Source organism: Doryrhamphus excisus, linkage group LG15 (genome assembly GCF_037039965.1).
Source record: "Doryrhamphus excisus strain RoL-2023G ecotype Guam linkage group LG15, RoL_Dexc_Guam_v1.1, whole genome shotgun sequence".
NCBI lineage: Eukaryota > Metazoa > Chordata > Actinopteri > Syngnathiformes > Syngnathidae > Doryrhamphus > Doryrhamphus excisus.
Window position 1 is genome coordinate 2,471,867 of NC_136371.1, and position 27,592 is coordinate 2,499,458.

The 27,592-nt window shown below is 40.5% G+C and overlaps 2 protein-coding genes across 2 annotated transcripts; both read left to right on the forward strand.

Annotated features, from left to right (window-relative positions):
* Positions 1 to 302: 302 nt before the first annotated feature.
* On the forward strand, positions 303 to 12,878 carry LOC131104146 (synaptophysin). The gene is made up of 7 exons (XM_058051009.2): positions 303 to 405; positions 1,711 to 1,776; positions 7,878 to 8,002; positions 9,949 to 10,147; positions 10,223 to 10,414; positions 10,552 to 10,864; positions 12,732 to 12,878. Exons 1-6 carry the CDS (start codon positions 388 to 390, stop codon positions 10,831 to 10,833), a joined length of 882 nt encoding a protein of 293 aa, XP_057906992.1. The 5' UTR covers positions 303 to 387; the 3' UTR covers positions 10,834 to 10,864; positions 12,732 to 12,878.
* A 2,545-nt stretch (positions 12,879 to 15,423) lies between these two features.
* plp2b (proteolipid protein 2b) lies at positions 15,424 to 27,468 on the forward strand. Its single transcript, XM_058051019.2, has 5 exons — positions 15,424 to 15,823; positions 23,031 to 23,186; positions 23,292 to 23,390; positions 25,429 to 25,525; positions 25,618 to 27,468. The coding sequence occupies exons 1-5, from the start codon at positions 15,725 to 15,727 to the stop codon at positions 25,629 to 25,631; spliced, it is 465 nt and encodes a 154-aa protein (XP_057907002.1). The 5' UTR covers positions 15,424 to 15,724; the 3' UTR covers positions 25,632 to 27,468.
* The last annotated feature ends 124 nt before the right edge of the window (positions 27,469 to 27,592 follow it).

The window sequence follows — 27,592 nt, forward strand, 5'->3', positions numbered from 1 at the left end:
TGTTTTATTATTGTGCCAACAGATGGAGAACAAACATCTGGCTTCCATTTCTCCTTTTCAGAGTAAACAATGTTATTGAAATGACTGCCAGGTCCTTATTTTTTACCACATTCACCATTTTATATCGTAGGATAAGTCTACTAAAGCGTTAACCGTCTCCATGCTATCCTAGCTTCTTTTTAACCCCGGGGGGTGGGGGTGGAGAGGGTAGCTCTCTGCTCCCTTGTGATTGGTCAATAATTCCGAAGCGTCATGTGACGTTACTACGCTTGTGACGCAGTCCCCGGCTGTTCCTCCTGGGCGTCTTCCTCCCCCGGAGCTGTTCAGATGAAACGTCTCCACCCCCTCCGCCCCTCTGATCCTCTTATCAGCGAGTAAGCGGCCAAGATGGATGTCGTAAACCAGGTAAGGCTTTCACAGCAAATCATATAATTTATTATTTTTTATCGTTTACAGATTAGCGGATTTATTTCATTTAATGCTCCATTTTGACGTTCTTTATTATAGATTTTTTTTAGTCATTTCGACACACGATGTTGCAATGAAAAGCTATCGGTTCAAGCAAGCGTCGGGAATGCTTTCTGTAGCAATGGTGCGTTTTATTCCACTATGTAAAAAAAAAAATCAAAATCACACGACAGCGCGATGCAAATGAGATTATTTTCTCGTCTGATGCTGCAGTACAGGACATGATGGAGGAGCGGCCCGACGACTCTTTGCGAATGTGTGAAGGATGCCCAGAGATTAACCGCAGCCATGACTATTAGCATGGCGTTCATAGGATATCATTTGCTAACATTGGATGGAAATGATGAACCAGAGATTTCTCACGACTCAATTAGCCTGCTGTTGCTACGACAACAAGCAGGATTCATTTTCCGTGGAGGCCCCTTGCGTGGTGCTGCATATATACCCGCAGTACAGGCCCCTCTGAATAAGCAGCATTTCCACAGCCACTGACGGCTGTTTTATTAATACAGATGATTTTACGAAGAGATATCTGGCATCCATCACGATTCCCACTGTGTCGTGCTTCGTGGATGTGATCGCCATGGTGTGACCCCCCCTCAGCCACGGACGGAGAAATAGCCATGATTGCTGCTTCTTCTCTGCGCGGCCATTTATTGACGCTGCGCCTATTCTGCGGTGTCGCATTCACCTGCGCACAAATGCAACTACCCCCCCCCCCATCCGCCTATATAAATATGACATATATTGCGTGCTGAATATTTAGCATGTTTGTAAACACATGCTACAGATGGCTGCTGTTAATCAGCTTTGTGTATGTGTCTCTCACACACAAACATCTTTTTTTTTTACCATCCATCTATTCATGCTGGAGCCTATCCCAGCAGGCGAGAAGCAGGGTAGACCCTGGACCGGTTGCCAGCCAATCACAGGGCACGTATAGACAAACATTGCCACTCCTATTCATACCTATGGACAATTTAGTGTACATTATGTTCCCTATGATTGACTGGGGACCGGTCCGGGGTTGTACCCCGCCTCTTGCAAGATGTCAGCTGGGGTATGCTCCAGCATACCCCCGCGACCATAGTGAAGATGAGTATTATAGAAGATAGATGTATGCATAACAATACATAATAGAAGTAATTGGGTTCTTCTTTTATTATTGAAGGTGGAATCACTTTTCAAATGTGACAATTTCTGATTAATTTTTCATTTTTTATATTTGTGTGTGTTTAACAGTTGGTGGCCCAAGGACAGTTCACAATAATCAAGCAGCCATTGGGATTTATAAAAGTCCTCCAATGGGTAAGTCCTGTTTATGTCATTTATGTCATTTAATTGAGATGTGAAGCATTCATGGAAAATGTGTGCACTACTTGGTTACAACCAGCAGTGGCGCTGTTGAGTCATTGTTAACTGGTTTGTCTATTGAACGTGCATTTAGGGAATCATGATTCTGATACAAGGCTGGCATTGAAAACAGCAGTTCCAAGTATTCATAGAGATTTTCCCATCCCATTAAAAATAAGGAAATAATAAGGAAATGTTGCAAACCTAAAACGGTAGCCTTCAAGTTATTTCCTTAAAACTTAAATAGCCAAAAACGTACCACTTCCACACGGATAGGGAGGATAACTATTAACAGTTATGTAACCTTTAACATGAACATTAATCAAACATAATAATTTTTTCTGGGTACATGATACCATACGGCATCCGTATCAAACTTGCGCGGGCCGCACTAACATTAAACTTTCATATCAAGGCGGGGGGCCTCAAACTAGTGTCCTGCGGGCCATATTTGGCCCACGGGGCGCATGTTTGAGACCCCTGCTTTACACCAATGACACGCGACAATGACATAATATTTGCAGAAAATGATTAATACATGTTAATTAAAAAAAAAGTGACATTGAATAATTCCTCACGGCACACTTGTGTGCCGCGGCACAGTTGTTGAAAATCACCGGCATAGTGTCTTCTCAGAGGACATGACCTCTGTGTTATAGTGCACTTCATTTCATTTCCTGTGTCGCTTGTGCACCACATGAAGTAGTAAACTACAGCGTTGACTTCTCTGAGGATATTGCACGTAGGTGAAGGAAGCCATTTTTATTCTTAAGGGGGACAATTAACAAGCACAGCTGTGGTTGTGCGGCGTCCTTCACAAGGTGTTAGTGAAATCCACATGTCAAAGGTTGTGTTTTCGCCTCTCCGGATGCATCGGCTTGAACAGCAGCACGCTCACGGAAGAGCCTTCAGGGTTGAAAGTGGATGTTTGTTTGCAAGTGGGGCATCACACAGATAGTGAATATGAAAGCTAAGATAGGCATTAATTAGATTTTCTGTTTACAATAGAACAAAATGTCATTATTGTCGCTCTACAAGTATAAGAAATGAAAATAATATCATTAAAAATGCAGTGAAATAGTCTAAAAATATACAAAGGTTAGATTGACCCAAATTGGAAGTAGAAACGCATCTTCTAACTGATGATTGAAGATGTGCACACAACCCTTGTGGTGCTGACAGAGTCCCGCACTTTATTAGGCTCTGCAGCTCACAGTCTGAGGCACGAGTGCTCTGCATGACTCCGTAGTCCTTCCCTGGAGCTGTGCGAGTGTGCCAGCAGCTCAGCGCTGCCTCCCCGGGTCACTTGGAGCCGAGCACCAATCAGCATCCTCGCACAGGAGCCAGGGTGCATGAATCATGTGTCAGACCAGAGGAGGAGCTGCTGCTCTTTCTGGATTAATATGGGCATGCATAAGCAGCACTGTACAGTGTCTTTTGAACGGTAGGGGAAAAACCAGGCCCCGTCTTGGGTGGCTTTTTATTTTACAGTTCTATTATCGCAACATATAATATGTTTTGATATAAAATAAATACAAAACAGCGTTAGTGTAAAAATATATTAAATAAAATGTAGCCCGAGGTTGTCGCCATTTAAGTGTGAAAATGCTACTTTTGCACACATGCTTCTCAAGGCAGTTCTGTGCAACAGCATCCTGTATGTGTGACTCATGTAGCGTTGCCCACCTACCCACCCTCTTCCTGTCTCCGGAGGGGGGAATTGTGCTGACAAAGCAGTGGTTTGACGGATGGAAGAAGACATTGAGTTCCCAAATAAAGCTGATGTGAAGCTCGACGACACACTTTGTTTTATGGCGGGTTTCAAACTGATTTTACACTGACCTAGCAAGCATTTAAAGGGGCGGTTATCTGTGGCTTTCTAGTTATTCCTTTGCTTTGTGTTGTTGTTATTTTTGTTACACATTTAGTAAATTAATAGTAAATTAATCTTGAATGGTATACATGTGATATAAATTGTTATGTTACAAGACCACCCACAAATGGCAAAAATAAGTGTCAAATTTTCTACTCCCCCTCCAAAACCTCCTGCTAGCTTAACTTTGACTTTCTGCTTTGATTTCGGATCAACAATTTCAATAAAAGTGATTAGATTTGACTCAGCAACCCTCCCTGTCTGGTTTCAGTTGCCATTGTTATCCTCACAAGGGTTGCGACTTGCTGGAGCCTATCCCAGCTGACTTCAGGCGAGAGGCGGGGTACACCCTGGACCGGTGGCCAGCCAATCACAGGGCACATATAGACAAACAACCATTCACACTCACATTCAAACCTATGGACAATTTGGAGTCGCCAATTAACCTAGCATGTACCCGGAGAAAACCCACACATGCAAACTCCACACAGAGATACCCGTGCAGGGAATTGAACCCGGTTCTCCTACCTTTGTGGCCTGCATGCTAACTAAGTCTAAAATGTGATCACTACTTATGAATGATAATGTAAGATAATGGATGAACTGATGGAATCAGAGTCACAGTCTAGCCCAGGGGTCAGCAACCCATGGCTCCAGAGCCGCATGTGGAACTTCAGCTTCTTTGTTGTGGCTCCCTTTGCAATGCTCAAGTATTTAACACCTGAACTTGTAGGGGCCAGTGTAAACATGTTTGTCAACAAATGTAAACAAAGTTTACATTTAATTTACACAGATATATCACTATATTGACAGTTACTATGGTAACCATTATGTCATTGGATGCTCATATCACTTCGTACTTCGGTACGAGGTCCATTATTAAAAAAAAAAAAAAAAAAAAACTTAAACTGTATTATGGAAAGCAGGAAGTGAACAAATGTAACAGTTACTGATTGTAAAAGTACCAGATGGAGGGGTAGGATTTAATAAGCTTTGCTTCTTCCTACTCCTTTTGGACATGTGGAACTGGGAACTGATTATGTGATGCATTCAATTGTAATCTGATGCATGTTCAAATGAAATAAAACCCCTAAGATAGGATTTATCTAAAAAAGTAGACTCTCCAAAAAGTTGCCCCTAAAGTTACAATTGAATATTTTCATGAAATGTCTTTATTTACATACATATGTTGGTATGGATATAAGTATGAATGTGAGTGTGAATGGTTGTTTGTCTATATGTGCCCTGGGATTGGCTGGCCACCAGTCCAGGGTGTACCCCGCCTCTCGCTCGAAGTCAGCTGGGATAGGCTCCAGCATACCCAGATTAACTTTTTGTTTCATGCTATTTCCACTGTGGTACGTTTTTGTCAATTTAGGAGTAACTGCTGGATGCACAGTTACGCTTGCCAGATCGTTCCGCCGTCCCGCCGCAGAATGACAACTTCAGCTCTGAATGGTGTCACATACTCTTTTGTTTTGAGATGGAAGATGTCCAGCGGTGTCAAATCACGCGATCAGCCCCAGACTATCACACTACCACCACCATATTTTACTATTGGTGATGTTCTGAAAAGAAAAATGTTATTTTTACACCAGATGAGACCACAGGGTATTGGACCACAGGTTCTGGGGATCATCTAGATGATTTCTGGCAAAATTGAAATGTTCTTTTTCTTCAGCAGTGTCTTCCTTATGGTGGAGTTATTAATTGAGGCAAGTGAGGCCTCATTAATGTTGTGCACTAATTGACTACAACCAGCAGAGGCAGTGTGCTCATTGTCAGCTACGTTGTGACATGATGTCCACCATGGTCAGCATTATTCTGCTCAGTGATTTTAGTCTGTGATTGAATTCAATTTCTGCAAAAAGGAAGCTAAAGTGTGATAAAAGCAGTAGCAGGCAGATGGTTTGGGTTTGTGTCTTGGGGAGTAGGAGGGCGACTGCGTGTCTTCTCACCACAGTAGAGCTGACACCCGTCCAGCATGCCAGCACGGATAGAAACCAGCCTCCTCGCTGTGTGGTGCTGCCAGTAGCGTTACCATGGCACCAAACACCATCGCTTCTCTCATCCTGGCGCCCTCCTCCATCACTCCTCCTTGCACTCATTCATCACCATAAACGTTAAGCTCTTGGATTGCTGCCTTTTTACGTTCAACTTCACCGCTATGACTCTCGCCATTACAGTAACAAGGTTGAACTGCTCGACGTAATATCACAGCATGGCGATCCCATCCACTCGTGCATAACATAACCTTACTCTGCCACGATAGATTTAAAGTATTACATGTTGCAGTCATAATCTTTTGTGTTGTTCCGTGAGGTTTTTTTTATTATTATCTCAGAGGTCTGTTTCTGCTGTTTTTTAAAAGGTCTAATTAATAAAGCTCTGTTAAAAAGCCTTTGAATTACTTTCAGATTCAGAAGAACAACCAGGTTTAGAGACAGCTACTTCCCCCTGGCCATCAGACTGCTCAGTGCCAAATAAGCCCCTCTACCTGCCCACACGCATAACCAAAACTTTAAATTATTGTTATTTAGTCTAAATTATTTGTACAAATTACAATTTACGCTGTACATTGTTGTTCATATTTGATGTAATCTATTTATGCTCTACATTATTATTTATTATTTATTATTTATTATTTATTATTTATTATTTATTATTTATTATTTATTATTTATTATTTATTATTTATTATTTATTATTTATTATTTATTATTTATTATTTATTATTTATTATTTATTATTTATTTCTTATTTGAAATTATTTGTACAAATTACAGTTTACGCTGTACATTGTTCATATTTGATGTAATCTATTTATTCTCTACATTATTATTATTGTTATTTATTATTCTAAATTGTTTAAATTATTTGTACAAATTACAGTTTACGCTGTCCATTGTTGTTCATATTTGATGTAATCTATTTATTCTCTACATTATTATTTATTATTCTAAATTATTTAAATTATTTGTACAAATTACAGTTTACGCTGTACATTGTTGTTCATATTTGATGTAATCTATGTATTATTTATTATTTATTATTCTAAATTATTTGTACAAATTACAGTTTACGCTGTACATTGTTGTTCATATTTGATGTAATCTATTTATTCTCTACATTATTATTTATTATTTATTATTTATTATTTATTATTTATTATTTATTATTTATTATTTATTATTTATTATTTATTATTTATTATTTATTATTTATTATTTATTATTTATTATTTATTATTTATTATTTATTATTTATTATTACACGGGAGCCAGGCAAGGACATTTACATTATTTGTACAAATTACAGTTTACGCTGTACATTGTTCATATTTGATGTAATATATTTATTCTCCACATTATTATTTATTATTTATTCACTGCATCAAAGATGTGCTTTCTGCGGTCTTGCAATAAATAAATGTTTCAAAAAAAATTGCAAGAACGTCTGAAGTTGTTGCTGAAAAATGATGCATTTATCCACCACATCATTTTGAACAACAGGCATTATATTTTTTATGGTTTTCAAGTTCCTAGTATACCGAAGAAATTCATTATCTCTCCAACAACAGCCCACTTTGAAATGGGAGGAAACAACTGCTTAAAATGACCCCGGATATTGTTTTGTTGTGTTTTGTGTGTGTGTGTGTGTGTGTGTGTGTGTTGTGGCTGGTTTTACTGTTGAGTATTTGGTGACAGATGGTAGAGCACCTCAGTCAGATTAATAGCTGGATTTTCCATCCAATCGGATCTGGCTTGCGGTGTAGAGAGGCTGTGGTAAAAATAGTCAGCCTCATAATCTCTTATGTGTGTATGTGTGTGTGCTTGTGTGTGCTTGTGTGTGTTTGTGTTTGAGTATAAGTGCATCTTCATGCATGTCCCTTTTTGACACATAATGCTAATCTGTATAAACGTAAAATACACTGTAACTGAAGTCATTAAAAAAACAGCACAAAAGCAAAATATGTGGACTATAGCGGTAACCATGACAACAGTCATGCAAAGTGGCAATCGCGCTGCATTTATTAGCAGGTTGCCATAGTTTGGTGGCGCTTCGGGTCTGCTCCATGCTATGGAGAACGATCTGGCATGGTTTGTTTGTTTGGAGGCGAAAAAGTAGTCTAACCTTGAGAAAAAATGTTCATGTGGTTTTCCTTTCCCGCTTTCTCTTGCAGATCTTTGCGATCTTTGCCTTCTCAACATGCGGCAGTTACTCCGGCATGTTCAAGATGAGCGTGGAGTGTAAAAACCGGTCAGAGAGTGACCTCGGCATCGAAGTAGAATTTGAATATCCATTCAGGTATGGTATTTTTTTTGTTCTTGTGATTTTGCAAATAAGACCCGAGTTCAATTCCATCTCTGTGTGGAGTTTGCATGTTCTCCTTGTGCATGCGTGGGTTTTCTCCGGTTACTCCGGTTTCCTCCCACATTCCAAAAACATGCTAGGTTAATTAGCCACTCCAAATTGTCCATAGGTATGAATGTGACACAACACTGAAGCACTTGAGAGTGTAACCAACCACAGCGTAGTGGGGCGTGTTTGAAATCCAAGAAGTACTGCTGGAATAGGTGCTAATTCTGGAAGATCTAGAAAGCTTTCTGTTGTGGTTATTGTGTGTAGCTGCTCTATAGGAGTCCACAACTCAATACAAAGGAACGAAAAATGAGCATAATAGGTCCCCTTTAGTGGTTAGCGCGCAAGCCTCACAGCTAGGAGACCCGAGTTCAATTCCACCTTCGGCCATTTCTGTGTGGAGTTTGCTTGTTCTCCCCGTGCATGCGTGGGTTTTCTCCGGGTACTCCGGTTTCCTCCCACATTCCAAAAACATGCTAGGTTAATTAGCGACTCCAAATTGTCCATAGGTATGAATGTGACACAACACCGAAGCACTTGGGTGTGTAACCAACCACAGCATAGTGGGGCGTGTTTGAAATCCAAGAAGTACTGCTGGAATAGGTGCTAATTCTGGAAGATCTAGAAAGCTTTCTGTTCTGGTTATTGTGTGTAGCTGCTCTATAGGAGTCCACAACTCAATACAAAGGAACAAAAAATGAGCATAATAGGTCCCCTTTAGTGGTTAGCGCGCAAGCCTCACAGCTAGGAGACCCGAGTTCAATTCCACCTTCGGCCATTTCTGTGTGGAGTTTGCTTGTTCTCCCTGTGCATGCGTGGGTTTTCTCCGGGTACTCCGGTTTCCTCCCACATTCCAAAAACATGCTAGGTTAATTAGCGACTCCAAATTGTCCATAGGTATGAATGTGAGTGTGAATGGTTGTTTGTCTATATGTGCCCTGTGATTGGCCGGCGACCAGTCCAGGGTGTCCCCCGCCTCTCGCCCGAAGACAGCTGGGATAGGCTCCAGCACCCCCCGCCACCCTTGTGAGGATCAATGGTAGAAAATGAATGAAAACCCCTCTCCCTCGCGCCCACCCCTCCGGGTGGCAACCACTCCCCTATCAATGGTTCCGGGGTGAATTATATACCGGTAACCAAGCACTAAAGCCTGCAATAAAAAACTGTTGTTCCAGCAATCGAGTCTGGTGTGTGTGTCTCATCGAACATTACAGTAACATTACTGATACCTAGTGACCAATGTAAAGTACTGCATATTATTTATATCTTTGAATGTGTGTTCTGAATGCCTTATCTATAGTATGCACAGTAATAATAATAAGACATGAAACTGCATGAATATTAATTTTTTTTTTTGTCCCGTCCAGCCATTGGGGCAGATAGTATTGTTGATTTAAATGCCCTTACATGCTAAACAGATTTGCTCTGTGTAAGCTACAACTTTATTTACAAATTTTATTTGCCGTTATTTGATGTTTTTGTTATATATTATATTATTATACATATAATATTACATTTTTGAAAAACTGATGAAGCGATTTGAACCGCAAATTTGCATGAGGCTAATGTATTTATATTCAGTTTCTTCCATTCTTATGTGCTTGTCTGTTGCCGAGTGCAGCTTAGCATGAAGCTTAGAGAAAAAAACAATGGATTGTTGACTGCTGGAGAAAATCCCTCAACCTTGCAGGCTTATTTTGTTTACTTTAACCACAGTATCGTTGCTGGTAATATTCATATTTTGTGGCATAAATCTCCTCAAACAATGTGCTATGTTTTTTATTGAATTTATTAACTTAGCAAAGAAAGATACTGAGGGACGTTTGAGGATAACGGGCTTCCCTGGAATAAGAAATAATCTTACGCAACTTGCTATTTGTGTCTTCACCCAGGCTCCATCAGGTTTACTTTGATGCCCCCACCTGTAAGGGCGGGAACCCCGAGCGTCTATTCCTGGTCGGCGACTACTCCTCCTCGGCAGAGTTCTTTGTCACCATTGGTGTCTTTTCCTTCCTCTACTCCATGGCAGCCCTCTCTGTGTACTGTTTCATCTTGGAGAAGTACCGTGAAAACAACAAAGGCGCCCAGATTGTGAGTCTTCCTGCTGCTGAGTGACGTCTCAGAAGGCATAGTCTCATCTTAAACGTGATCTCGGTTGATTGGCAGGACTTTGTAGTGACCGCAGTGTTCGCCTTCATGTGGCTGGTGTCATCGTGTGCGTGGGCCAAAGGTCTGTCCGACGTCAAGACGGCCACTGATCCCGAGAGCGTCATCACGCTCATCACGGCATGTGACGAACGCGAGAATCGCTGCCGTGAGGTCTACGACCCCAAAGTATCTGGCCTCAACACCTCTGTGGTAGGTTCACTGGGTCCTCTTTTGGTTTCCACTTTTGCAAGTAATTCCTATGATGACCATCTTCTTTCAAATATGCATTTTATATTCACTACAGAAATATAGTAGCATGGTTGTGCTGCATTTCCACTCCTCCGCAGGCTTTCGGCTTCTGCAACCTGATCCTGTGGATAGGAAACCTGTGGTTCGTCTTCAAGGAGACAGGCTGGATGGCCGCCTTCGCTGGTACATACATGCCATCGCAGGAAAAGCAGCCCGCTCCTGATTCCTTTGCGCAGGGCGGCTACGGTCAGCAGGACCCGTATGCCGGCTCCCAGGGAGGCTACCAGCCAGAATACGGCCAGCAGGGAGGCTACAATGAGGATGGAGGCTACAGCCAGGGCTATGAACAGCAGCCCACTTCCTACTCCAATCAAATGTGAGCCTGTGCGGTGACAACACAGCTGCAGGAGGGTGAGTGACAACAGAGAGGGATCATCACATCATTGTGCCGTGTGACATCGCTCAAAACGGCAGTTTATGTAATTGGATGCAGAGTCTCTCCACACTCCGCTGAAATATACTCTTCTATATCTTATATTTAATGAATGATTATTTAAAGAGACAGTACAGTTTGAATTTGAGGTAGTGTAAAATAACACAGTGTGCTAGCACAATCAACATTTGAACATGAAACACATTCAACAAATGCACTAGCTCTATGCTAATTTACATTGAAAATCCCATAGAGGCGCTAGCAATTAGCGGATAAAGAGTCTCTCCACACTCCACTCCTCTCAAATATCTGAAATACTCTATCTTATATTTTATGAATGATTATTTAAAGAGATAGTACACTTTGAATTTGAGGTAGTGTAAAATAACACAGTGTGCTAGCACAATGAACATTTCATGTATAACACACAAACTCTCTCCACTTGCTAGCTCCGCTGATAAATAACAAGTTCACAACTAACTTTAGTACCATTTTTTCAGAGCCTTTACAGCATAAAACTGAACATACAGAAATAAAATGTCTGTCACATTCAATATAAATGAAACTCATTCAAAAAAATGCACTAGTTCTATGCTAATTTACATGGAAAATCCCATAGAGGCGCTAGCGATTAGCGGATGAAGAGTCACACTCCACTCCATCTTATATTTAATGAATGATTATTTAAAGAGACAGTGTAGTTTGAATTTGAGGTAGTGTAAAATAACACAGTGTGCTAGCACAATGAACATTTCATGTATAACACTTTTTTTAGCCACAAACTCTCTCCACTTGCTAGCTCCGCTGACAAATAACAGGTTCACAACTAACTTTAGTACCATTTTGTCAGAGCCTTTACAGCATAAAACTGAACATACAGAAATAAAATGTCTGTGATATTCAATATAAATGAAACACATTCAACAAATGCACTAGCTCTATGCTAATTTACATTGAAAATCCCATAGAGGCGCTAGCGATTAGCGGATGAAGAGTCTCTCCACACTCCACTCCACTGAAATATCTGAAATAATCTTATATTTAATGAATGATTATTTAAAGAGACAGTACGCTTTGAATGCACTGTTATATCTGAGGTAGTGTAATGTCTTACATTACTGTTGCCTAGTGACCACAATACTACATATGACTTGTCTTGCAATATTTTTTGGAGTAATAATAGTCCCAATAATAATTGGCCATAGTCAACCAATAAACAGCGACCATACAGTGAAAATACCTTTCAGAATAAAAGTGTAAGATGGACCCTTGAGAATAACGGCTCTAATTGGATCCAATTCAATATTATATTCGATATTGCATTGATAAGGTTAATTAATTCCTCTGCTCTTCTTTGATTCAAAACAGTACAATAAAATGCAGACACCTCCCCTTCCTTGTGGTAAAAAGAGTTTGACCTTGAATGTGACCTCAGTGATTCACTTACTCTTCATAACATGTGGGAAGTCAAAACAAACCACAGACATTCAAAAGCTAGAATCAACATCATAACACATAATATCCGTTTCAGTCAATTACCGACTATTAAAAAAACACATTTTTCTATTCATATTTGCATATTCATGAGCAGTAGTTTCTTACCTTTGACTTCTTGTTTTTTTCTCCTCCCTCATTTCCAATATTAGTGCGACAATATGAAAGTTACACAGTTGACCTGACAAATGAAAAAATACATAATTCTCTTTTATAACAGATGGTAAAACATTTAACGGTTGTTTGCGATTGATAGCCTGTGATGATAAATGCTGCCCCGTCTGCCGTCCTTATCTGCTTTCTATACTTCACAGATGATTTATGCGTGTTCTTTCATCCTCTTCCTCCCAGGGTGACCTTGTGATTCCGGCGCTAAACCACCGCCTGCATTTCTGCACTCGTCTGTTAGTCTGTTTGTGTACTTGTGAGTTTGGCAAGTGGCGGGAGGGAAGGTAGGGGACACGGTGGACCGGGCGTTGGGGTTGGGCGGAGGGGGGGTTAAATAGGGGGGGGGGTCTTTGCTGTAATATGATGTTTATTCTCGTGATGTATTTAACTGTAGAAGACAACAGAGGATTGTCTGTTTGGTTATACGAGAAAAACTTGAATACAAATACCAAAACATACATTGACGAACATTTAAGAGAAATCTTGTAATGGAAAAGACTTACATTTATTGAGGTGAGGGGGTGGGCGGGGGGGTGGAACAAAACATTGTAGTAATATTTAACTTGAGAGAATGTATTGTCTGTGCTGTGTAAATATCGACATGCTAATATATACAGTATGATTCTATGTACTCGGTTGAATAATTGTGCACTCCATATGAGTTGTTATACAACAAATGTTGAGCACAGAGTTATTCAATTGGATTTACTTTGGTTCTGTCTCAGAGCACATAGTTTGGCCTTTGCCCTAGAACTCCTCTCCCATTCACAACCAATGTCATATTTTTTTTTTCTTTCTTTTTCTTATTGTTATTTTTTGATGTGCTCAGCATTAGCAGCAGGAGTGGGAGTCGGGGAAAGGCTAATTATATTAAAAAGAATATGAAAGAGAAAAATGTGTATAAAAGGTGATATATAGCAATAGCAGTAAGTGGTTTCAACTTTATTTGTCTTTGTGGGTGTTTTTTTTTTTTTGTTTTTTTTCCATCATTGTCAAGAAAATGTGCAAAATATTCCTGACCCTCCAGTTGAAGATGACTTTAGTGAGCTTGATTATATTTCCTGTGCTGTTACACAAACTGCTGTTGTGTGCTTTGAACGTTATTAATCAGGGCGGTGAGTGTCCATTTTAGAAGTGCGTGTTTATTTGTGGGTATCGGCCAGGTTTTGTCAGTGAATCTTGTCCTGTTTCCGTGGTTCAGAAAGTTGTAAGACACAGTCATATACAGTAGTCCCCCCCCCCCACCTCTCCTTACATAAACTTGAACTATGACTACGTTTAAGACCTTGTCCCTGGTAAACGTTTGAAAGCAGTCTGAACAAAAAAATGCCAGCGATAAATTTCTGCTGCATCTTAAATCCTTCTTTCTTGCTTTCTACTGCATGCATCTTCTTCCTCTTCCTCAAGTATCCCTTTAACATATTTAAGAAGCTTCGGGATGGTGACAAAACTCCATAGGTGAAAAACAACAGCATGTTAGATCCATCTAAAGCACAATTTAGGCAATAAATACTCCGGATAATGCACCACCCCTGACAGTTGTGTTGGAAAATGGTCAGAGATGTGTTATCGTTTGTAGTTTTGCTTCCACAGCCAGCATCTGAATTAACTCTTGTCCATTTCCGGTATTTTGGTACAACGCTCAGCCTTGGATTCACTCTTTGGTTCATCCTTTTCTCCCATCCCCATACACAATTTTATTCTCTCTGTAGCTCTTATAAATATGCTCAAATGAAATATACTCTGTTGTTAGTGGTGAATGACGTCTTGTGATACTCTACACCTTTGGATAGTGCTGTGTTTATTGTGTATGATGTATACATATTAGTATTTATGATAATGATAAGACAGAGAAGAAAAATATCCAAGACTCCAGAATTCTGCTGTATTCTTACTGTATGGGCTCCATGTGAAACAAAAATGAAATAAACTTGAAATTATTCTGTTGAAGGTTAAAACGCGTGCTTCTGTTCAAATTGGTGGGTATATTTTGTTCTTTGGATTTTATTTTCTATATTAAATGTGAATAAGTATGTGGGGAGCTGCGATGCGTACATTTTGGTGTGGAGTCATCCACAAACATTCATTTGTTTTTTATGCCTCTGATCATCTCTATGGAGCCTATCCCAGCAGACTTTGGGTGGGAGGTGGGGTACACCCTGGACTGGTCGCCAGCCAATCGCAGGGTACATACACAGTAGACAATAACATTCGTTCATTCATTCATTTTCTACCGCTTTTTCCTCACGAGGGTCACGAGGGGTGCTGGAGCCTATCCCAGCAGACTTTGGGTGGGAGGTGGGGTACACCCTGGACTGGTCGCCAGCCAATCGCAGGGTACATACACAGTAGACAACAACATTCAACAACCAACTATTTCTATACTACAAGGACTCATCTAAATATGCTAATTATGCTAATGTACGATTATATAGTGGCCAACAAAGTATCTAAAATCAAATACACATACATAGTTTTCTGTGTGTATGTATATTAAGAGACCACAACTCAATACAAAGGTTCGAAAAAGGAGCATAATATGTACCTTTTAAAGGGGACCTATATACACACACTAACCCGCATATTGAGTTGTGCTTCCTGCCAAATCGGTCTGTTTTAATTTATTCCACCCACGGCCCGCCCACTCCGCTGTGATTGGTTAAAAGTCCAAAGTTCTTCCCAAGTATGCTCTTTTGAAATAAGTAAATGATTGGATAAATAAATAAACGGGCAAAAATGACAACCCCCACCCCCTCCCAAATGGCAGACCCAGTGTTACGGACTGAACGTTTCTTCTCATGGTGGAAGTTAGTCATTAAGATTGCTGAAGTTCCCAGATGGCCCTGAAGGCAGCATAGTTCCCCCATGATAAAAGTGAAAGCCAACGCCCAACTGGCAGCCTCTCCGCTCCGCCCTCCTTCTTCAAACAGCTCGTACGGCTTCTGGAGACTCGATCCACTGTAGCCGTGACACATTTTTGCCAGCATATTTTGTGTTTTCGCGGAGGGGAACTTGGTCTGCTAGCTAGCAGGGAGACAACCTAGCGTGTGTGCGGCGAGCAGCGGTGCACTCTGGGACATTAAAACTTTGTTTCCCCCCCCCTGAAGCAAGACAAAGTTTATTCGTGTTCTTCAGATTTGTGACTCTGATCTAAAAGAAGCCAACCAGAAGTAAGAATGGCTGATACGTCTGCGTCCAGCTCTGGTGCCAACTGCCTGGAGAAGCTGAAAACGTACGTGAAGACCCCAAAAGGTTTTATCCTCGCTGCAGAAATAGTAAGTTACAAACCATGATCACTGATCTTTCCCACAGTTGTGAAGTATGCTTTACAAACGAGTTACCGTATTTACATGGAATAATGTTACTTACGGTAATTCCTCTATAAGCGTTTGAGCTCGGTGACTTCAACAAAGTTGGCTTCCTTTTGAGGTTAAAATGGAGGATTTGTACTTTCGACTACATTTGTCACTGCACTATTGTTATGTTTAATTCAGTTTTTTCCCCTACATATCAATTTAAAAATTACAACTTACTACGAGGTCGTATGAGGTCTCATTTTTTTGTGCCAGACTTCATTTCTATGTGGAAGTACTTGAATTTAACTCTTTTATTAAAGCCACTTAAAATTCCTTTCACTGTACTACACAAATATTTGTGTGTATGACACGTATATGTATCTAAATACAGTATGTGTGTACAGTCATGGAAAAAATGATTCGGTCACTTTGTTTCTTCATCTGTCCAAACAAATATAACTTTGGTTGTATCAGGCAGTAAAGTCAACAAATAAAGTGAAGAGTCTAATATTTTTATCCATGACTGTATGTATTTATGAACATTGTGTCATTAAACACTTCGCATTCTTGCTTGAAAGAATTTCAAACTCCAGTCCAACAGGGGGCAGTGCATCACAGAGTCGGAGTATTCTATTGAAAAACAACATTCTTGACATTTCTGTATTTACTTAGGGTCCAATTAAATCAGTTTTTACATTTTCCACTTATTTTACCATTATAGAATGTGTGGTGTTTCGGTTAGTGAATGAAATGCAAAAATCCTTAATTTATTGATGCAGTATATCATTGGCCCATTTTGTCCAGTAATTGAGATATGGATGTAGCTTAGCTAACTGTTCTGATGGCATGTAAACTTCAGCACAAAAATCTTAAACATACTGTAATGCTTGTGATTAAGGAGGATAGTCACAAAAGTAATTCCAATTTTGGTATAAATGTAATTTGTTTACATAATTAGACACGGCTGGAAGTCTGTTGTGGTGTGCTGAGAATGGCAAATGACGGTTGATACGAGCTGCGTTCAAGAATAAACATGCCTGACACAGAACCTGCACTTCGTCAGTAGGCATTGTAAAATGGTTGTTATATTAAAGGGGAATATTTAAAATAAAAAAGAAAAAAAATTAAGATTATCATTCAGAGATTATTGTGTAATGTCACATTTGAGCCCCTAGATACTATAGTTTACTATACTAGCTAGTATATTAGCTGCAACTCCACAACCATTCTAAGTCGTGGTGTCAAAACACCGACACACAGCAACACAATAGGTACATAAAACAGACAAGACACTACTAACGTATAATGCAGAATTTTCATATATAGTAAGCGTTGACTGTAACATAATATAATTATATAATTTTTTTTATCGTTCGATATATCGAATATTGCTTGGCTTTTGTAACAAACCTCTGTGAGCCTTTTTAAACAAATCCATTCTTTGGTCTGTTATGTATGTGAGTGACGCTAAGATGCGCAAGGTGTTGTTGTTTTCTTGTTTTATTGCTGTAGCTTTTTTCTTAATGTACTAGTCAGTTATGTCAACGGAACACTGTTGGTGTGTTTTTGATTTTCTTTTGTTAGTGTTTAGCATCAAAATATAAAATGACGTCCATTGTTAGCTAGCTCAAACTAACTGGGTGAATGATATGGGCAACATTCCAAAAAAGGTTCAGTTTTCGTTAAAAACGGTCCTCTGTTTGATGGCTGTATAATTGTTTGCTGTGGCAGAGTCAAGCTAGTTGTTAGCTATTGGTTGCAAATGAATCTACGTGCCGTTGCTATCGGCATAAAGCCACCTTGTGGCCTAAATTGTAATAACAAGCCGGTCAGTCATATTGTTACAATCAAAATGTGAGCATGGGTGAACACCGGGACCTAAATAAAAAAAACATTAAATATAGCACTAAATGTATTTGTGGCGGCCCAAATGTAATTGTGGCAGGCTGCTATAAAAATAAATGCATTTTTAGGAGGTTAATGAACTTCAGTCATCATTCTCAATGTAGTAAGTTTCTCACCTTTCTTTTTTTTTGTTGCAGTCTGGAGAGTGTGGAATGAAAAGCATGTGTTGTGGGGGTTGCGGGATCACGGGCAGGGGTTAAAGGTTTCCACCTGTCACTTGTGCGCCTCTGTTTTCTCATTTGGCACCACGGCGCCAAATGCTGAGCGTTTATGACACATGGACAGAGCCCTGTGTAAAAAAAAAAAAAAAAAGGTTTCTACTTATCACCTCCCGGTCTGAACCATGAGGACCGTCTCCACTCATTTTAAGGAAAATTCCCAACGATTGACTTTTGTTTATATTTCATCAGCTTTACACCCCAAGTGTGGACTATTATCAGGTATCTCACAGCTGTCAGTTAAGTGCTGCAAATATAAAAAGAAGACTATTTGTCCTGCCAAGCCTTTTTAAGTCAAAGTAAAGTCGGGAATTCCTACCGGGGTGTGAAGTTTGGGCTTGGGAACAAAGAATTGCTTCTTTACTAAAAGTTGGGATTTTTTTCTCCTTCACTCAACTTTACTGCCTGATAAAACTGCCTGTTATGTACGTACATTCTATTGTTTATCATTTATATAATCTGCAATAGCCATACTCTAGTCACTTCATTGCAATACTGTACATTCATTCATTCATTTTCTACCGCTTTTTCCTCACGATGGTCGCGGGGGGTGCTGGAGCCTATCCCAGCTGTCTTCGGGCGTGAGGCGGGGTAATACTGTACATATTACTGTTATTATATATTGTCACATCCATACTGTACATACTGTTTATAATCTGTATAATCTGCAATAGCCATATTATAGTCATTTATATCCTCACTGGATTATACAGTAAACCTCGGATATATCAGACTCGGATATATCGGAAATTCGCTCACAACGGACAGATAAAAAAGAAACGATTTTTCTGTAATGCATTTCCAATAAAATTAATTGCATATATCGGATTTTTTATAACGGATTTCGCCTATTTCGGAATTTCCCTCGCATATATCGGATGGCCGCATCGTGGCGCTCCGATTCGCTGAATCGTGACAGGCCGCTATACGACGTCATTTGCAGCGTTTGCAGCGTTGCCTGCGCGCCCAGGTACATTGGAAACATAGTCAAGGAAGTGCCTTTTTATAACGGATAAAATCCGAATTACGCATATACCGGATATAAATCCGATATATGTGTAAAACAGACATTTTCCGGTATACGCATATAACGGATTTTGCTTATATCGGACAAAACCGGTGGGAACAATTGAATCCGATATATCCGAGGTTTACTGTAGTCATAGCCTGTTATAGTTTGTAGATCTGTTCATTTTTCTACATTGACTTACTACTAAGGTACTTATAAAATTGTACTTCTGGTTGGATGCTAACTGCATTTTGTTGCCCTGTACCAGTGACATAAGCAATAACAATAAAGTTGAATCTAATCTAATCTATTAGGAAAAAGAATAGTCAAGAAAGCCAAAATTCTTATGCCATGTTTATTTGTTGATTTTGGCAGAAGCACCAGTAGTATGTTTATTCAGTCTCCCTGTTAAAGGCATGCCCATACATGATACAGTACATTCTCCCCGTAGAACAATGTAAGTCAGGGTCACACACACCCATCTACTACATGCCTAGTAGATGGTAAATACTGTAAAGTTGAGTCAGCGGGCCAATAATGTTGCCAATATTACATGCTCACGTACACCCACAAACAGTAAAAGTTCATTGACGCTTTTTTTTGAGGTCCGTGAACAACACTGAACTTTCCATTTTATGCTGCACACACATGCCGTTCTCTTTACTGACCGTAATGGTTGGAGAAAGGCGGCGAAGGGGGGAAAAAAAACGCCCCAAAATGCATGTTACTTCCCTAGCAACTGTTGCCGTTTGGGGAGTCTCCGAGCAGCGGACCAGCCCTTGACTCTCATGTATCTGCTGACTATAATTAGCCAACCATTCACAACAGCTTCCCTCCAGTCATTTTGCAAGAGGAGCTAATTATGCTGATGATGCATAAAGGGCTGCAGTGGACCTTTTCTGTTCGGCTCCATGCCAACAGATGTGCCAACGTGTTGACTACTTTAAAGGTGTCGGCGGCATCTCAGAAGGCGCTCTTGTTTCGGAGGGAGTCTTGTGTAGTGGGTGTTTTTTTTCTATGTGGGACGGTCACAGCTGCCGGCTCTATTCAGAATAGAGCCTCTTTTGTGCAGGATCGTGTCGGTCTTCAAGTACTCCCTGTCCCTCCAACTGAGGCGGCCTGTGCCAGGCTGAGAACACGTGAACTAGTGTGGTGGCTGGCTGAGCGGGCGGCGTGCTTGCGTAAGAGTTGTGTGCACGCTGAGGGGAAGCAGTAGTGACAGATGCGGGCTGGTGTCGAGTGTGTTACATCATGCGTGGATCATATAGGCTGCAAGGACTTGACACTGGTGTGGCTCTTAGAATAAAATGTAACAATGTGCAACGCATGCATTTTTTTTTTTTTTAAACCCACGCCGAGAATAAATCAAATGTAGCAGGCAGATATTTGAATAATTCTTTGCTATATTGTATAAGTTACTTTTTGTTATGATAGTAATACCTCGTTTATCTCAGTTAATTTGTTTCAGACCCGACCGTGATAATGGATTTCTGCAAAGTAGGATGCCTTATTGATAAATAGAATATTTTCATAATTAGAGCATAAAAACCTGTTTATGATCTTCTAAATATGGTGTTTATTATAGCTCTGTAGACATGAACTAACACACATATTACCCAATATGGTAGACATAATAAGAGTAAATAAGCCGTCAGACATAAATAAGACTCGTGGTTGTGGTTAGCGCGCAGGCCACACAGCTTGGAGACCCGGGTTCGATTTCCCTCGTTCGTCCATCTCTGTGTGGAGTTTGCATGTTCTTCCCGTACATGTGTAGGTTTTGTCCGGGTATTCCGGTTTCCTCCCACATTCCAAAAACATGCTAGTTGTCCATAGGTATGAATGTGAGTGTGAATGGTTGTTTGTCTATATGTGCCCTGTGATTGGCTGGCCGACCAGTCCAGGGTGTACCCCACCTCTCGCCTGAAGACAGCTGGGATAGGCTCCAGCATGCCCAGCGACCCTCCTGAGGATAAACGGTATAGAAAACGATGGATGGTTGTGTGTGTTGCGATAAATGTGTTCCCCAGGGGGAGTAGAGTGGCGAGTGGACAGGAAGTGACGTTGGCAGTTGAGAGTTGAGTTTTAAATCTTGTTCTGGGTTGGGGACACAAAAACGGCCCGTGTTTTTGTTAGAGAATGTTGTACCTGTTGTACCCAAACATTACAGTAACATTACTGACACTTGGTGACTAGTATGGAATATTTTACTTTATTTAGCCATTTTTATGCTTGAAAATGCTTAATTTAGGTTAAAAAAAACCTGTAACATTACCGTAAATATGCATGTGTTTTGAAAAGTGCACTTACATTGAATGAATGATGCCATTTGTGTCTTTTATAGGCCATCTTAATGTTACACATTGCTGTACAGTAATGCTCAATCGTCATTCCCTTTTGAGACATACCACCAAACTCCAGTGATTTTAAGGAGTGGTCCATGCAGGGATACATGTGTGATGTCAGTAATGTTTTTTACTAGGAGGCGTGACATGGAAACTTTGCACTCAATCCCCTTGACCCTAAAAAAACAGCCACAACAAAAATTGACCTTCAGTATATGTTTGAAATACCGTGATGGAGTTAATTTTGAGCAGCAAAGTGACGAGGGACTATCAAAATTCATTCCAGATGCTTTTGGATGCAATTAATGCAGTCAAGAAACCCCAAAAATATTAACAAAAAATGCATTTTATTGAAAATTATTGCTGAAAACAATGTGAACAATTCAAAATGAGAAATGGATGCAACTTATTGTTGACGCAGACTTCCTGTACTTCCTGTACAAGGTTGAATTCAGTAGCATTTCACACCTCCGCCAAGTGCAGCGCAGTGGTTATGTTTTTAGTGGCGATTGTCTGTTTGTGTTCAAAATCAATTGCAACATTTTGAATGGATTTTGATGACATGTCAGAATTGGGCTATGGAAGAATTTTGGGGGTTATGTCAGGTCACCGTCTGGATCCAGGATTCTTTAACATTGCGAGATAGGACCGTTTTTCGACATTTGAAGAAAAATACAGGAGACGTTTCCAACAGGTTCTACAAAATATTATGGACTGATCCAAAAAAGATGTAGGATTATTATTTATTTGGCCCCATGGCGGGTTACTTAGCAGTCACATTCAATTCACTCATAGGCTACTTTGTTTGGGCACTCGACTATTTTCGTACATGCAAAACTTTGACTGTTATTCTTAAACGCTTTAAAGGGGAACTGCACTTTTTTATTTGTATTTTATTTTTTTTAGAATTTTGCCCATCTGTCAATCCTTATGTGGAACACGAACACATATTTATTTCCCTTTTCTGTGCATTGTAGCATGAGAAAAGTTAATATGAGGTAGCTAACAATGCACATCATTGGGACACACTATGAAGGCCTAAAAAAAAAAACTCAGACAAGATTGCATCGTTTGGATGGATTGGGGGGTGGGGGGTGGGGGGGGGTGACAGAACACCTTTCAACAACTCACAGAAACACACCATTTAGAGAAACTGGACTTTTATAGATACCTACAGCTAAGATCCAACCAATCAAGAATACTGACACGCTAATTGGGACAATGGTTAAAGTAACCCATGGGACCCCCCCCCCCCCCGACTGTATGTTATATATTATGTACCTACATGTACTTGGCCATAGATGCTGGCTATTGACTGACTGTCAGGGTTATTGTTTACGAACGAGCTTTCTATTTTGATTGAAAATCAATAGAATGCAGCACTGCCACAAATGGATGTGTAAGCTTTTGTGCATGTTGTTGTTTGAATGTGCCCACACACTTTGACAATAGCGCAATTGAAAGTGGGCTGATTGTAGGCCGCTGTCATATTTGATGTATTATTTTTCTTCCATACTGGCAAGACTTTTAGCGGAAAGGATCGAGAAGAATGCAGGCCTTTTCTCGTCATATGGAAAAAAACAAATAACGCAATAATCAGCAGAGTGTTATAGAGTATCGTCATAGTTTGTGGGAACTCTTACGATGTAGACATGGATGCCTCATAGGGTGTGATAATGACTATTACCCTCCTTCATCCGCCCTCGCAGCTCATCAGCTTCATCATCATCATCTGCTACGCCGCATCCCTCTATGGAGGCTACTCGGCTGTGGCCATCTGCGAGATGGTCTTCGCTATGGTCTTTTTTGGCATCTTTATGATGGAGCTGGACAAGCAGATCCAAGTGGTCAACTGGGTGTGGAGTGTAAGAGTTGCTGTCTTACATACATGCGTACATACGCATTGACACACTCGCTGAGCAAAAACCTCACCTTCTGCTTTTTTTTTTTTTTTTTTTTTTTTCTTCTAGGATCTCTTCAGAGCCGGCATTGGTGCAATCCTTTACGTCATCACTTCTCTAGTGTGTGTGATCGGAGGAGCCGGGGACGGTGCTCGCATCGCAGGCGGGGTCAGTTAAGCCGGTGCTTCATATGCGAACGACCTTTTGTGAGATTGTGACAACAAGAAACTATTTACATGAATTATTCATTCATTTTCTACCGCTTTTCCTCACGAGGGTGCTGGAGCCTATCCCAGCTGTCTTTGGGTACACCCTGGACTGGTGGCCAGCCAATCACAGGGCACATATAGACAAACAACCATTCACACTCACATTCATACCTATGGACAATTTGGAGTCGCCAATTAACCTAGCATGTTTTTGGAATGTGGGAGGAAACCGGAGTACCCGGAGAAAACCCACACATGCACGGGGAGAACATGCAAACTCCACACAGAGATGGCCGAGGTAGGAATTGAACCCTGGTCTCCTGGCTCTGAGGTCTGCGCGCTAACCACTCGACCGCCTTGCAGCCTAAAGGGGACCTATTATGCTCATTTTTCGTTCCTTTGTATTGAGTTGTGGACTCCTATAGAGCAGCTACACACAATAACCAGAACAGAAAGCTTTCTAGATCCTCCAGAATCAGCACCTATTCCAGAAGTACTTCTTGGATTTCAAACACGCCTCACTACGCTGTGGTTGGTTACACACCCAAGTGCTTCGGTGTTGTGTCACATTCATACCTATGGACAATTTGGAGTGGCCAATTAACCTAGCATATTTTTGGAATGTGGGAGGAAACCGGAGTACCCGGAGAAAACCCACGCATGCACAGGGAGAACATGCAAACTCCACACAGAGATGGAATTGAACTCGGGTCTTATTTGCAAAATCACAAGAACAAAAAAAAAAATACCATACCTGAATGGATATTGAAATTCTACTCGGATGCCGAGGTCACTCTCTGACCGGTTTTTACACTCCACGCTCATCTTGAACATGCCGGAGTAACTGCCGCATGTTCAGAAGGCAAAGATCGCAAAGATCTGCAAGAGAAAGCGGGAAAGGAAAACCACATGAACATTTGTCAACTCCACACAGAGATGGCCGAGGCAGGAATTGAACCCTGGTCTCCGAGCTGTGAGGTCTGCGTGCTAACCACTAGACCGCCGTGCCGCCCTTACATTAATTAATTAATTCAATTTAATCTCACTATTGACTCGAGTGTTGCGGCGAGGTTATTCATGGCTTTGTAAAACCTTAGCGGCCATTTTTTTAATGTCTCAGTCAAGCTGTTGCCACAACTGTAGTCCCTCAGTAGCTGCATTACATCCCAGATAGATCCGCGGCTCAACAAGTGAGGGGTTGTAAAGACCCGTTGTGGGGGTGTGATGAGCAACGCTTGCATCAAATGTCAGTTCAGCCATGCATTACAAGGACTAAGTAGTCATATGCTACAAAGTCAAAGTCTTCTACAGTAAAGTCTCGTTATATCGATATCGGTTAAAACAAATTACTGCTTATTACGATACTATTTTCATTTCCCGGCAAATTTCTAGTCTTTTATGATATAATTAGTTCCGTTAGTACGATACACGGTTATTATGATAATCCGGTTACTACGATGCCCTTTTCATCTCCCGCCAGCCAATTTGGTCTGCTTATATCGATACAAAAGCAGCTTAAATCAATCTTTGCTTAAGGATTTCAATACCAAAAAAGAACACGGCGAACGGCTGCTTCCAGTCAACTTTATTTTTCACACTTCCACCACCAGAGCACAGCACACACAGCGGAAAACACCCGTCCCCCGCGCCTACCCCTCCGGGTGGCAACACCTTCCCTATCGATAGTTCCGGGGTGAATTATGTCCCGGTAACCGGTAATCACTACAGCGTAAGTTTATTTTTATTTACTGTAGTACAAAATGTATTGTAGTACAAAAGCATGCTAGATACGCAATCCATGAACTCAAGGAGAAAATTACATGCCATATCAAAGATCCGCCCACTTTTAATGCAGTTCGGCGCAGGATCGGATATATGGATAGTCCGGTTATATCGGTATTTTTTCCGACTCCCGAGAATATCGCTATAACGAGACTTTACTGTATTTGGAATGTAAAAGTATTTTTATTGACTTGAATTGCTGTGTTGTTCCTCAGGTATTTGGTTTGATTGCCGCTCTACTGTTTGCGTACGACACCTACACCATCTTCTTGCAAATCAAGAGCACCAGGCAGCACACGGCCGCCGCTACCGGTGAGCGGGAACATGTTTCATTATAAAATTCACTTTAAAAATTTGAATTATGTCATATATTTTCCTGTTTTGTTTCGTTTTGTTTTTTTTAGATGACAGAGTTTAAAAATGTCAACAAGTGTCCCTCCGTTGAGTATGCAGCGGAACAACAAGAGGACCTTTTTTTTGCAGAAGAGGGGGAGGGGATGATGGACAGTTTAAAGAGAACAGGTCACAAATAAATCCGTGTCACTGTAGGGTGTCAACTGAAGCGATTTCTTCTTTTTATGAGGAGGATGACGGAAGGAGCGCTACGCATCTGTGCTCGCACGTCACTTTGCTATGGGAGGAACGCCCCTCCATAAGCCTCATCGCACCACTAAAACTCAACGTGTTATGCCATCTTAAAAGGGAAAACTGTAAGTAATAGGCCATGTAAGACGTCGCCCGATGTTGTCCAGCAGCTTGTGTCATACGAATTTCTTCTTTAAAAGGACTACTGCACTTGTTAGTGACTGTATCGTTGAAACATTACATATTGGTATCTTACTGATTATTTAACATCAGATTTATGAGTGTCATTTTTTTCTCATGAAGCTTTTTTTTTTAATGCTTTAATTTTTAACTGATGTCGATCTCATTTTCAGTCATTCTAAATTTCAGAATTCTAAACACTTGAAGTCATGTACCAGCTTTGATCTAGAAATATTAGACTGCCGCCATTTGAACCGCTGACATCCTCACCATTATTTACAAGCTGATGTGTCGTAATGTTACCGTGAGGTTCTACATTTCCACTCATTTTGTTTTGTTTCTAGGGCGTATGTAGAATGTAAAATGACTTTCTGTTCATTTCTGTAGTCCCTCTAGTTCACTGGTTCCTAAAGTGGGGTACCAATTGCCATATGGGGTACGTGTATGAAAATGAAAAAACAATTGGCGCCTAACATTCAAAATTACGAGTGCACCTGAACGCCTCAAGTGCAAGGAGACCACAGAGGGACGGAGACAGAGCGGCAAGTTGTTCCTTGAATCATATCAACAAATAGGTATGTCTGAATGATTACTTTGTGCATTTATAGTGTTTCATTATGAAGATTTAAATTATATTGGCGTTCTAATTAATCCCCACACTGCCAGGTAGTGGTTCTTTTAGAGTCGGGACGTCATTTCATCCTCTACAAGTAGGATCAAAACTAGCAAACTGTTGTCAGTGCTGCTCCTCGGACAAATTGCCGCTGCATTCAGGAACACTCGTAAATCACAGTAAACACACCCACACATGCACACGCAGCCCAAAATACATGGTATTTACAAAAAAAACCGCTTGTTGCTCATACAGCAATAAGACAATGTTACAAAAACAGGCGTCGATGTTAAAAAAAACCTTGGGACAGATACTGCTGTATCATGATTTTGACTTTCCCCTTTAAATGGGTATGAAACGAATACGCCGACTTAAACCATAGCCAGTGGACAAAAATGGCGGAACTCAAATTAAGTCCATTCAAAGAGAAGGATACCAAAATCAGAGTGGAATAAAATATATCAGCAAGTAGTCACTATGCAAAATACACATTTTTGACACGGAATTGTTATAAAATCGATGAGTTATGTTATCAATATGTCAACTTAATTATAATGAACATAAGTGTGCAGGAGTAGGGGGTACATGGCTTCAAGTTACAGTCACGTGACTGTAAAAAGTCTGGGAACCTTTTTATTCAAGCTGTCTGTGTCCTTTGACTGGACACATGTCACATATTATTTAGTGGAATTATTTGATTTGAATAATGAGATATGGAAATGTGTGACTTTTTATCTCACCTTCTTTGTTGGTGGTTTATTCAAGAAAACGCTGCTTTATGTTGCTTTCTAAGATGCTTTACAAGAGTCATCACAATGTAACATCACAAGTCAAAGTAGCTGTGTTTTGGGAAATAAAAGCCATTGTTGCAACAAAGGATTGTTGCCCCGGTTGTTTTCACAGGTGATGAAACTATAATGAAATACACTTGCTAATTGCATTTAGAATTGGAGCTCCAGAAAATTCAAAATAAACATGCATAAATCAACACAGTGTATTTT